The sequence below is a fragment of the Selaginella moellendorffii genome, unplaced genomic scaffold, assembly GCF_000143415.4.
Source record: "Selaginella moellendorffii unplaced genomic scaffold, v1.0 SELMOscaffold_3, whole genome shotgun sequence".
NCBI lineage: Eukaryota > Viridiplantae > Streptophyta > Lycopodiopsida > Selaginellales > Selaginellaceae > Selaginella > Selaginella moellendorffii.
Window position 1 is genome coordinate 793,099 of NW_003314264.1, and position 10,554 is coordinate 803,652.

Genomic DNA, 10,554 nt, shown 5'->3' on the forward strand with positions numbered 1-10,554 from the left:
ACGATGAACGAGGGCCGTTGATGTGCCCGGCAGGAGGAGCGATCCCAGCCGTTGGGTTCTGGAACGAGGAGAAGCAATGGATAGCGTCGTGTGCTCCGCTAGGGTTTTGGGGCCCCGGAGCGTCATTCCTTCGTTTCGGCCGCATTGTCAGCCCCAGCGCCAGAGGACGCAGCAGCGATTTCGTCTCAGTGAGTAATCGATTTGCGCAGATTGCGTAGAAATCTGAGAGGAGAAATCTCGCTGTTTTTCCAGGCATTGTCGCGGTTTCCAGCAATGACTTTAAGACTGGAACGGAGATTGAGATTGACAATGCGCCCTGGCGCGTCATCGGTGAGTTTTTCTTGTTTGATAGATATTTTCCAGGGAGAATGACCGCATTGTTTGTAGAGTTTTTGCATGTCAAGCCTGGCAAAGGCTCTGCCTTTGTGCGAACCAAGCTAAAGAATTGCATCACTGGCAACACTGTGGAGCGGACGTTTCGGGCAGGAGAAGTTGTAAGTGTTTTCCTATATTCTCAAGGAACAAGCATTGACGAGCTTCTCATTTTCTCTCTAGCTAGAAGACGCCACAGTCCAGAAGAACGTAAAGCAGTTCACTTACAGAGATGGCGATCAGTACGTTTTCATGGACATGGTAAGAGCTAATCGAGAATTCATCTTGCGCCTTTCGAGAATTTTTTTTCTTGTAGGTTTCTTTTGAGGAATCTCGCTTGAATGCCAAAGAAATTGGAGACAAAGCAAACTGGCTGCGTGAAGGAATGGACTGCACAGTTGTGTCGTGGAAAAATCGGGTATGTCTGTCCCGTTTGTGTTCTCCCTTGTTTCAATATGTTTTAACTCGATCTCACGACGCAGATTCTCGAGGTAGACTTGCCAATCGCTGTGAAATACAAAGTCGTCCAAACGGATCCAGGAGTTAAAGGAAACAGAGAGTCAGGTATAGATGAATTCAAGGGATCCTGTCTAGGTTTCGTGAAAGATTTTGTTCATCTTCAGGTGGAACGAAACCGGCAACACTGGACACTGGAGCTGTGGTTAACGTCCCGCTGTTCGTGGATGAAGGGGAGGAGATTATCATCGATACGCGCACTGGGGAGTACATGAGTCGCGCAAAATCTTAAGAGTAAGTTGTCCTCTGCGATCCAAATTTTGTAGGAGCTGTGTTAGTGGATCGCTTCCATGGCCTCCTCAACAAAGAAGTCCAGTTTTTGGAGAAATGTAGCAAGGAAGATCAGGTATCGATCGCATCTTTTTTGAATTTAAGGATATTCCTGTCTCCCGCGCTTCTACTTTAGGGCTTTTGAGCTGCGATAACGCTCGCGAGCACGGCGTAGGAGCTCGATCTCCTGGGCTCCAGCGCGATAGCTTCCCTCGCAGCTCGCTTCGCCCTCTCAAGATCACTGTGCGTCCGGCACGACCCCAGGAAGCTCATCCAGATGAGAAGATTGGGACGCCCGCCGGGGATCCTGCCCATGAATCGCTCCGCCTCGGCGAGCGCCCCCAATCGCCCCAGCAGGTCGATCACGCAGCCAAAGTGCTCCACCTTGGGCTGGATGCCGTGGTCCAGCCGCATGGACGCGAATTGGCGCAGGCATTCCTCGAGCATCCCGGCGTGGCTGCAGGAATTGAGCACCGAGACGAAGAGCGCCGGGTGGATCTTGACGCCTTCTTGCTGCATCCTCCCCAGGATCTTCATCGCTTGCCCGAGGCGGCCGCGATGCGCATACGCCCCAAACAGCGTGCTCCAGGCGAGCTCGTTCTTGTTCTTGGCGGGCATCCCATCAAATATTCCTTGGGCGATGGCCAGGCAACCGCACCGCCCGTACATGTCCACCAGGGATGTGGCCACCACGGCTTCTTGCTCGAGCCCTAGCGCGGCGGCGAGCGCGTGGATCGATCGCCCCTCGGCGAGCGCCGAGAGATTCGCGCAGCCGTCGAGGACCGCCGCGAATGTGAGCTTGCTGGGGCGGATCCCGGCGATTTGCATGCCGCGGAAGATCGCCAGCGCCTCCTTCCATCGCCCGTGCTGCGCGAAGGCGCCGATGATCGTGTTGGACGACACCAGGGATTCGTCGCCACGGTGCTCGCGGAAGATCGCCGCTGCTCGATCCAGTCGCCCGCATCGGCCGTAGAGATGGAGCACGCAGTTGATCAGCACTGGGTTCTCGATCACCAGCAGCCCAATTTCCAGCGCGATCGCGTGGATCGCCTCGCCGGCCTCGAGCGCTTCCAGATTCGCGCACGCGGTGAGCGCGAGCACGCAGCTCACATTGTCCGGCGCGATCGATCCGGTGGAGATCATCTCCTGGAACAGCGCCAGTGCCTCCTCGTCTCTCTCCTGCTGGATGCAAGCGCTCATCATCGTGTTCCACGAGATCACGCACTGGCTCGCGTAGATCTCCCGGAAGACCCCGCGCGCCTCCGCGAGATTGCCAGACTTCCCATACATGTTGATCACGGCATTTGCCGCGAGAGGATTCTCTCGCAGGAATCCAGCGTCGGAAGCGATCCTATGGATGATCCTCCCGTCCTCCACATCCGAGCAAGCGCCCAGGACGCTGACGATCGTAACAGCATTCGCGCGAAATCCCCCCTGTTGCATCGATCGAAAGCAAAGAATCGCATCGCGGTTTTGCCCGGTCTTGGCAAATGCGTGGATCATACTTGTCCAGGTGATAAGATCTCTCTCGCGCATCCCAGCGAAGATCCCAGCGGCGGATCCGGCGCTGCCACACCTCCCATACATGCTGATAATCGCATTTCCCAGCTTTGTCGCATGGGATCGGCCGAATCCACTCGCCAGGATCTGGAAGTAGATCGCCTCTCCCAGCCGCGCGCTCGAGCAGGCGCCAAGAACAGTGATGAAGGTGATTGGATCGGCGCGCTCGCCATCGAGCAGCATCCTGCGGTAGAATCGCAGCGCCGTGGAGGATTGCCCGGCGTCGGCATAGGCGCCGATCGCCGCGGTCCACAGCACGACGCTCCTCCTGCCCGGGATTCGATCAAACACCTCGATCGCGTCACGGAGGCTGTGGCAGCGGAGATACATGTGGAAGAGATGCGCGGCGAGAAAGGGATTGGAGGATTCCAGGAGGCCCGCGGAATGGGCGATGATCCGGGCGTGGATCGCCCAGCCATCGTCCAGCGATCGCGAGCTCCCGCAAGCGCGCAAGAGAGAGCAGTAGCCCTCGGCGTCGATCGATCGCTTGGCTTCCATTCTCTGCAGCGCGCGCCATATCGACGAAGAGGGCATGCATTGGGAATATTCTCCAGGTCCAGCTCAAAAAGAATCTTTCAATGACCTTTTAATGTGACGTTTCTTGCAGTATGGGAATTAGGGCTTAATGCGCGATGATGCTTGTCCGCGGGATTCGTAGCGGCCGCGCGGCATCGGCGCTTCGCGCGACGCTCATCGGTAAGATTCTAGCTGCTGGCGATTCTCTAGAACTCACGATCGCGCGCGCTATTGCAGGATGCTCGCAAATCGGCCATGGCGCCCGAGGCTTCGCTGGAGGGAGCGAAGCCGCCGATTCCTCTCCCGGCGGCAGCTGGGGGACTCTCTCGGTGGGAATCCTGTTTGGAGCTGCTGCCCTGTACTCACAACCGGCATTTAGCGACAGCAAAGTTGTGAGTGTGATTGTGAGCTTGCATGAAGATGTTCTGATTGGTTTTTCTTCTCTTTTGTCTAGTCCGGAGGATTCTTCTCGAGCAAAGTATCGGGAGGAAACTCGACTTCTTCGGACGATATGGAGAAGACACTGGAGGAAGTTCGCGAAGGATTGCGGGAACGATTGCGACCCTTGAAAATGCACGCTCTTCCTCCTATTACCGTCGTTTCTAGAGGGCAGCAGGTACCACGAATGCATCTTTCCCTTTCTATGGTCTTTTAATTGTTACTTCATTGTAACTAACAGGTTGCGGTCAGGTTTCCCGTGCCTCCAACTTGCGACACTTACCGGCTTGTCGTTGATCTGGTTTCTCATCTTGGTGGTGATGTGGATCTGGCCGTGAGAGCTTCCAGCAGGTAGTGTAGAGACACAGTTGCGGCGATTTGATCTCTTCGTTTGTTCTGAATCAGTGCAGTTGCTCGACAGTTGGTAGTTTCCCATCCTGATCGAAACAGCGACAAAGTTTCTACGGACAGGCTTTGCGTTGTCATCTTCGAACCTCTCATAGGGGAGAAATCGTCGGTACGTTTGTTTGCTTTTAGATGAGAACTTGATGAGTGCGTGCAGTTGCAGGAAATAGAGTTTTTAAGAAAAGGGAAGCTGAGTTCGGCGGAGCTTGACACGGTGATAAGTACTGTACGCACAGCTGCCGGTATCAACGTAGAGCCAGCGCCAAAAGTGAGAATTTTTAAGGGAGAAGTGAATGGAAGAAAAGTTAAGCGAGCTTTAGACGCTTTGGATAAGCTTGGAGTTAAGGTCTATGGCCTTGACATGGAGAGTGGCGAGACTGAGGCGGAAGGTCTCACGTGGCAAAGTATTGCAGGATATCACGAGCAAAAGAGGTACTTTTTCTTTTCTTTGTTGTTATCCAGCTTACGTGTGTGATACAGGGAGATAGAAGATAACGTCCTCCTAGCTCTAAAACGTCCAGAAGTTTATGACAGTATTGCAAGAGGAACTAAGGAAAAGTTTGAGTCTAATAGACCACGCGCAGTCTTGTTTGAAGGACCTCCAGGTAGGTTTTAGAAACTGAAGCGGACCTTCTCATTCTTTCCGTTTACACAGGTTGTGGAAAGACTTCATGTGCGAGAGTTATAGCCAGTCAAGCGGTATGTGTCATGTCTTCAATAAGCTTGTTTTCTTGTTCGCTGACTGGATTGTAATGCCAAAAACAGGGTGTTCCTTTGTTGTATGTGCCTCTGGAAGTTGTGACATCCAAATATTATGGAGAGAGCGAACGCTTGCTTTCTTCCGTGTTTAATGCGGGAAATGATTTCCCGGATGGCGCAATTGTGTTTCTGGATGAGGTATATCGAGCTTTTTTGTTTAATCCATATTTCAGCAATGGACCTTACAGATTGATTCGTTGGCAACGAGCCGAGATAGTGATATGCACGAAGCCACCAGAAGAATGCTGTCAGTCCTCTTGAGACAGGTACAAGATTTTTTTCGTCTAGCTTTCCCGGTATTTAGACTGGTTATCTTACTTGGGAGAAGATGGATGGATTCGAGCAAGATAAACGGATTGTTGTCATCGCGGCAACAAATCGGAAACAAGATCTTGATCCGGCGCTGCTCAGGTCCGCTTCCAAGTTTTGAATCAGTCGGAGTCTTACCGTTTTTTGGCAGCCGGTTCGATGCTTCAATCACTTTCGATTTGCCTGATTTACAAACAAGAGAGGAAATTGTAGCACAGTATGCGAGGCACTTAAGCCGGAAGGAATTGTCCTCTGTTGCAGCCACAAGTGAAGGGTACAATGCACACTTTTATGAGTACTGGTTTTGAACTTTTCTTCATCCAGGATGTCAGGTCGCGATCTTCGTGACGTTTGTCAACAAGCAGAACGAAAGTGGGCTTCTAAGGTGAATTTCATTTTTATTATTAGGAAAGATCTTACGTCTTCGATTCCTGCAGCTAATCAAGGGACTCGTTGGAAATCCACCCACGCACGAACTTCCTCCTGTTCAAGAGTACATGGAGTCGGCTGCTAAGCGGCGAAGGACACTCGTGAAATGGGCCGAAGAGCAGGTTGTACAGCAATCCTCCAAAGCTAAAGTAGCTCTCAGTACAAGCTAAAGAAAAAAGGGAGTTTCTTCTATCGCCCTTTTTCCTGATGACACTGGTTGGATGTTGGCTTCACCTCTTAGATAAGTCTGAGAATCGCTTCAAGGAGCGCGAGTCCAAAAACATGCCTGAAGTGAAGAAGCTGTCATCAAGTCAGATCATCAAGCCTGGTAAGTCGTCGTCCTCCTCGTCAGTATCAAACTTCTCACTGTCAGGTGCGTAGCTTCTGTTTTGGAGAGCTCTCTTTCTCAGCACGTAGACGTTAAAGTAGTAGCTTACCAGCTCCTCCCGGCTCCTCCTTCCCGCGAAGGAAGCTTGGAGGTCCGGCCAAAGCTTCTCCTCCTTGTCCCCGCGGCAGCTTCTCACGATCGCCGCAAACTCAGCTTGCTCTTGCCTGCTCCACTTGGCCGACTTGATCAAGCTCTCCCCCATTGAGTGAAACCCCCACTCGCGGAAGACGTCATCTCCCAGCTCGAGCTTGAGCTTCCTGCGTTGCTCGTTGACGTGTAGCTTCACAGAGTCTTCCGAGCTATCGTCCGCGCTGAAGCACGTACTAGCGGTATGGCTTCGGCTTCCCGCCACCCTTTTGGACCAGACCACTCTTCCTAGAAAGAGCTTTGAGTCATCGTCGTCGGCATGGAGAGCCACAGTGGAAGGAACTTTGGCTTGAAAGCTTGGTCCGATTGGGACGCTCTCAGGCTCCGAGGAACTTGGAGGCTGAGGTTTGGGTCGAGGTGTGAGAGAGCGAAGGCTATACTTGGAAGGTCGTCGTGCTCTAGTGTTATCGTATCTCTGTACGTAAAAATACATACGAAGACGTCAGTTAGTTATTAAATGACATAAACCATTGGATTGATTAATTGTACCTTTTGGTGGTTGTCTTGCCTCTGGAGGCGACCCAAGAATGCCCTGATTGTAGCTTGGAATTTCCCACTGTCCCCTTCACGGAGGGCTGCATTTCCTGGATCCAGAGCCAGCTTCCTCAAATGGGCCAGGGCCTCTTTGACATGAGAGTGAATTGGAGGCTTTAAGGCCTCTTTGACATGAGAGTGGATTGAAGGCTTTTCATTTGGATCAACACTGGCTTTGGTGACATTTGCAGATGTAGCACCAGCACCAAAGACCCTGCCACTCTCAAAAGCCTTGAGGTACTTCAGATAGACTAACTTGACACTAGGCCCACAATGTGGTGGCAACCCTATTGAGGCTGCCACATCCCCCCACTTTCTAGACCCACTAGTTTTAGAGTACCCACCTGACTCTTTCACCTTGTCTAGCAAGAGTGCAAGGTTCACCTTATTACCTGCTATGAATACTGGAAGTGGTCTCTGCCCAAGTGCTCTTCTAGCTTGTAATGCCCACTCAACCTCCTTCTCAAATGCATCATTTCTAATTTCCATTGCTTCCCTTGGCAGCCCTAAAGCCCACTTCTAGGGTTTTACATACTCAAAAGTTGCAAAGTGATTTCATTCTTGGCAGGATTTGAGCCTAAGACTCTTGCACTTATGAAGTATATATTTTGCATATAAGGTAAGAAAGCTACTTTTTGGAGTTTGTATAGCTCTTTGCCTCTTCACATCAAATCAAATTTATAAACTAGTATCAAAAGAATCCAAAATCATTCTAAATTCCACAAACATCACTAAAATTTACCTAAAACCACTTCAAATTGTACACAAATCACTAAATCTATTGATATATTTGTAAGTCTGACCAATCTTGTAACATCATCACAATAGAAAGCCCATGTTTCTTGTCCAACATTGTCAATATAATCACACTTCTTATTTAAGCGACTTGGAGGGCAATGGGTTTTTGAAGGTGAATCTAAAGTGCAACTTTTCAAGTTCTACAAAAATTATACCCAATTTGCATTATTAACCATAAATGCCAAAGGATACATCTTTAGCATTTACTCTAATTAGAGATGCTCTATATGCAATAAACAAGCATCTGTCATCTTTCTTTACAAAGAAGTGTAATTACTGAGATTGCTTGTGATGAGCATATTCGTAAATTTTTTGAGTAGCTTTTTCCTTCCCACTCCATGCTTTTATATAGGATATATTCATACCCCTAATCTAAATGGAAAAAGCTCTTTTATTCAAATGTATGGAAATGAGACCAAGAAACCAAGGGAGCTCTGTATAAGAGTTTTTTTTCCTTCCTATATGATGGGATATTTTCTTCCTGGCTCTGGTCATGTTTTTCAGGACTCTTACTACCATATCCGGGCCTTCCACAATGACTGCCTTTGACGAGGCCATGCGATTGAGCTTTGCATTAGTGCAGCTTGATTGATTTGCTGTACACTATATTCATGATTTCTTGTGAATATGTTGATGAGACAAGCTAGCCAATCTCTCCAACACTAAATTATGAAGCCTCTAAAAACAACTATTGCTTTTACAGTATATCATGTATTTTTTCTTTTCCAATGCAATCACCAAAAGCTTAAAGTATAATTTTCTTTTTAGACTGTTTACATCATTCTTTTCCAGAAATTCTTGCACTGCTATTTCTTGTGCTACCACTAATTAAGCAGCTTACAAGAATCCACAACGCAATGAAGCTGCCAAAGATAAAAGTAGTGCAACTCAATCTTCTTTCAATAAAAAATTGTAAATGCACCAAAGCTTAATGTCTTATTCAAGGATTTTCAAAGGCTTGCTACTACCTTTAGTGTAAAGACTTGTCATATCGGTGACAAACAAAGCACTAGAGCTCTGTTTTGGATCTTTGAGCTATGATTCCATCATAGTAATGCTTGCTCTCAGATCAGGAAAGAAATTTTAGTAAAGAACTTTCTAGCACTTTAATAGTTTGGATGTTCTAATTTGGCTATCCAAATGTTGTGGTTATAGAAGGAAAAAAAAAAGAAAAGAAAAAGAAGTGAAGATTTCATTGCACATAGCTTGCTTGATTTTTTCTTTTACTTCAATGCTTTATTTCGTTAAAGTGGAACTTTTCATTATCCCACTTATGGTGTGTGGCCACATGCTATTTTTATAACAACAATAAAAAATTGAAGTTTTAACTTTATAATTTATAAATTAAAAACTTTTCATATGATTTTGTGTTATAATATTGTGAAATATAAAAATAAATTAAAAAACTGATAGAAATATTAATAAATATTAATTAAGTACTAAGAAATGGCATGTGGACACATGCTAATTAATGTCCCACTTTACTGAATAAGTTCCACTTTAACGAAATAAAGCATATTCAAGTTGCTTACATTGGTAGTGGGGAGTGACAATACATCTGTTCAGAAGAATGTTCCCATCTTGAAATGTCATTTTTGATTTATATTCCAAATAAAGACTCAAGGAATGGGAAGAGATAAAAAACACTTTCATTTTTCTAGCTATAAATGTTTCATTCTTGTCACCAGTGGTACCTTTAAGTTCTAGAGTGTTACTTTAAATAAAATTTCTCTAATACTGGGAAAACTAAACAGAATGACAACATGACTAAAGTTATGATTCCCAATTTATGAGATGGATGCTTATGGCCATGATGGACATAGCTTCCCCCCAAGGTGCTAGAAGTAGTGCAAATTTTGGAGTCATTAGGACTTGCCTAATATAATTTTAAAGCATATTTCACAGAGAGTGTAAGATTTCTTGCTGCTTACTTGAAACTAGAAATGGCCTCTACCCAAGTGCTCTTTTTTTGTAATACCTTCCCAATTTTCTTCTCAAATGCATCATTTGTAATCAATTTTAGTCCCCTTAGTGGTTGTATTAGGGCTCTAGCCTCAACCCTCTCTCACACTTTCTTCTGCTCATGCAATCTTTATTCTCTTATGCTCAAGCATGGCTTTGATGAAAGATGGTGGAATATTTTGGGATAAAAAAAATCTTAGGATCAGGCAACCACAAAGAAAGTAAAGAGAGGCAAAAAGTAAAGATGCAACCAAGGATATCAAGGACTAACTTGAGCTGTTGCCTCAAAAGAAATATTCCAAACTCTCCCAAGTAAGCCTCAAAGTCCCAAACAAAGAAAGTGGAAGTGATGCTTGTAAGTAATAATTGTGATAGCATGAAGAGATGAATGACAGTGGTGGCCAAATGGTGAGAGGATAGTGGCGGGGGTCTTTTAGCATGTGATGGTTATTAAGTGTCTTTGCAATTCATATAATTGTCATAGAAGAGAAAATTATGTGCAGCTAGTACGTGGCATTTGCTACTTTTGGTGTTGTGGAGAGTGTGTTTCACCAACAACATCTGTCCATCAAAAGTGCTTGGCATTCTGTCAGGATCAGGTGCAACCAACACCAACTGCTGTAGAAATCAGCTGCTATAGTGTCTAGAAATTTGCCAAAAGATCACTACATTGAGATAGTTTACACCATATCTTTGTATTTCCACTGTGTAATGCTGTGCTGGACATGATGTAGTCGAATCCCCAATATTGTATGAGAGATATGGAATAGAATATAAGCAGACAATTGAAAGACAATGATGCAGCTGGTAAACAGGTGAGTGAATGGTGACTATGAATAGATGACATTTAAGAGTATGATGTGTAGAATGAAGTGATGTGGAGAAAACTGGGACAAAGAAGTAAACATAGAAGAAACTTGACCTTCTGGATGAATACCTTGAGAACAGAACTCAAGGAAGATCTTAGTTCTCCAGAGGAAAACATAATTTATAACAAAATAGAAAGCTGGAAGAAAGAAAAGAAAGAGAAAAGAAACACTAGAGATACTTCTTTAAGTTTTTTATTTAGTTTTACTATTTTACTATATAAATATACTCATATGAGTTTTGGATGTAGTCCAACTTCATAGCTTTTTACATGAGGTTATTTG

General features: G+C 46.2%; 4 protein-coding genes across 5 annotated transcripts; 2 read left to right on the forward strand and 2 right to left on the reverse strand.

Annotated features, from left to right (window-relative positions):
* The first annotated feature begins 12 nt into the window (after positions 1–12).
* On the forward strand, positions 13–1,275 carry LOC9643394 (elongation factor P). Its single transcript, XM_002963138.2, has 7 exons — positions 13–188; positions 253–330; positions 388–494; positions 556–633; positions 689–790; positions 855–936; positions 996–1,275. Exons 1-7 carry the CDS (start codon positions 77–79, stop codon positions 1,118–1,120), a joined length of 684 nt encoding a protein of 227 aa, XP_002963184.2. The 5' UTR covers positions 13–76; the 3' UTR covers positions 1,121–1,275.
* A 15-nt stretch (positions 1,276–1,290) lies between these two features.
* On the reverse strand, positions 1,291–2,745 carry LOC9643395 (pentatricopeptide repeat-containing protein At3g57430, chloroplastic). Its single transcript, XM_002963519.2, has one exon. The coding sequence runs from the start codon at positions 2,743–2,745 to the stop codon at positions 1,291–1,293; it is 1,455 nt and encodes a 484-aa protein (XP_002963565.2).
* Positions 2,746–3,333: 588 nt separating this feature from the next.
* LOC9643775 (26S proteasome regulatory subunit 10B homolog A) lies at positions 3,334–5,766 on the forward strand. 2 transcript variants are annotated; one of them, XM_024667626.1, is made up of 14 exons: positions 3,334–3,414; positions 3,472–3,626; positions 3,689–3,850; positions 3,914–4,023; positions 4,078–4,189; positions 4,235–4,509; positions 4,558–4,682; positions 4,733–4,776; positions 4,843–4,974; positions 5,025–5,102; positions 5,165–5,247; positions 5,297–5,419; positions 5,470–5,530; positions 5,583–5,766. In XM_024667626.1, exons 1-14 carry the CDS (start codon positions 3,351–3,353, stop codon positions 5,742–5,744), a joined length of 1,686 nt encoding a protein of 561 aa, XP_024523394.1. In that variant the 5' UTR covers positions 3,334–3,350; the 3' UTR covers positions 5,745–5,766. The 2 variants fall into 2 exon arrangements, with proteins under 2 accessions (XP_024523394.1, XP_024523404.1); XM_024667636.1 differs by having other exon boundaries at positions 4,241–4,509.
* Positions 5,767–5,860: 94 nt separating this feature from the next.
* Positions 5,861–7,132, reverse strand: LOC9643396. The gene is made up of 2 exons (XM_024667670.1): positions 6,599–7,132; positions 5,861–6,524 (listed from the first exon to the last, which is right to left on the reverse strand). The coding sequence occupies exons 1-2, from the start codon at positions 7,130–7,132 to the stop codon at positions 5,886–5,888; spliced, it is 1,173 nt and encodes a 390-aa protein (XP_024523438.1). The 3' UTR covers positions 5,861–5,885.
* Positions 7,133–10,554: the final 3,422 nt, after the last annotated feature.

Coding starts and splice junctions, on each gene's coding strand:
- LOC9643394 (XM_002963138.2), top strand. CDS start 77: ATGGATAGCGTCGTGTGCTCCGCTAGGGTTTTGGGGCCCCGGAGCGTC. Junction 331..387: donor TGCGCCCTGGCGCGTCATCG/GTGAGTTTTTCT, acceptor CATTGTTTGTAG/AGTTTTTGCATGTCAAGCCT. Junction 791..854: donor TTGTGTCGTGGAAAAATCGG/GTATGTCTGTCC, acceptor CTCACGACGCAG/ATTCTCGAGGTAGACTTGCC.
- LOC9643395 (XM_002963519.2), bottom strand. CDS start 2,745: ATGTATGGGAGGTGTGGCAGCGCCGGATCCGCCGCTGGGATCTTCGCT.
- LOC9643775 (XM_024667626.1), top strand. CDS start 3,351: ATGATGCTTGTCCGCGGGATTCGTAGCGGCCGCGCGGCATCGGCGCTT. Junction 4,777..4,842: donor GAGTTATAGCCAGTCAAGCG/GTATGTGTCATG, acceptor TGCCAAAAACAG/GGTGTTCCTTTGTTGTATGT. Junction 5,248..5,296: donor CTTGATCCGGCGCTGCTCAG/GTCCGCTTCCAA, acceptor GTTTTTTGGCAG/CCGGTTCGATGCTTCAATCA.
- LOC9643396 (XM_024667670.1), bottom strand. CDS start 7,132: ATGGAAATTAGAAATGATGCATTTGAGAAGGAGGTTGAGTGGGCATTA. Junction 6,525..6,598: donor GGCAAGACAACCACCAAAAG/GTACAATTAATC, acceptor TTTTACGTACAG/AGATACGATAACACTAGAGC.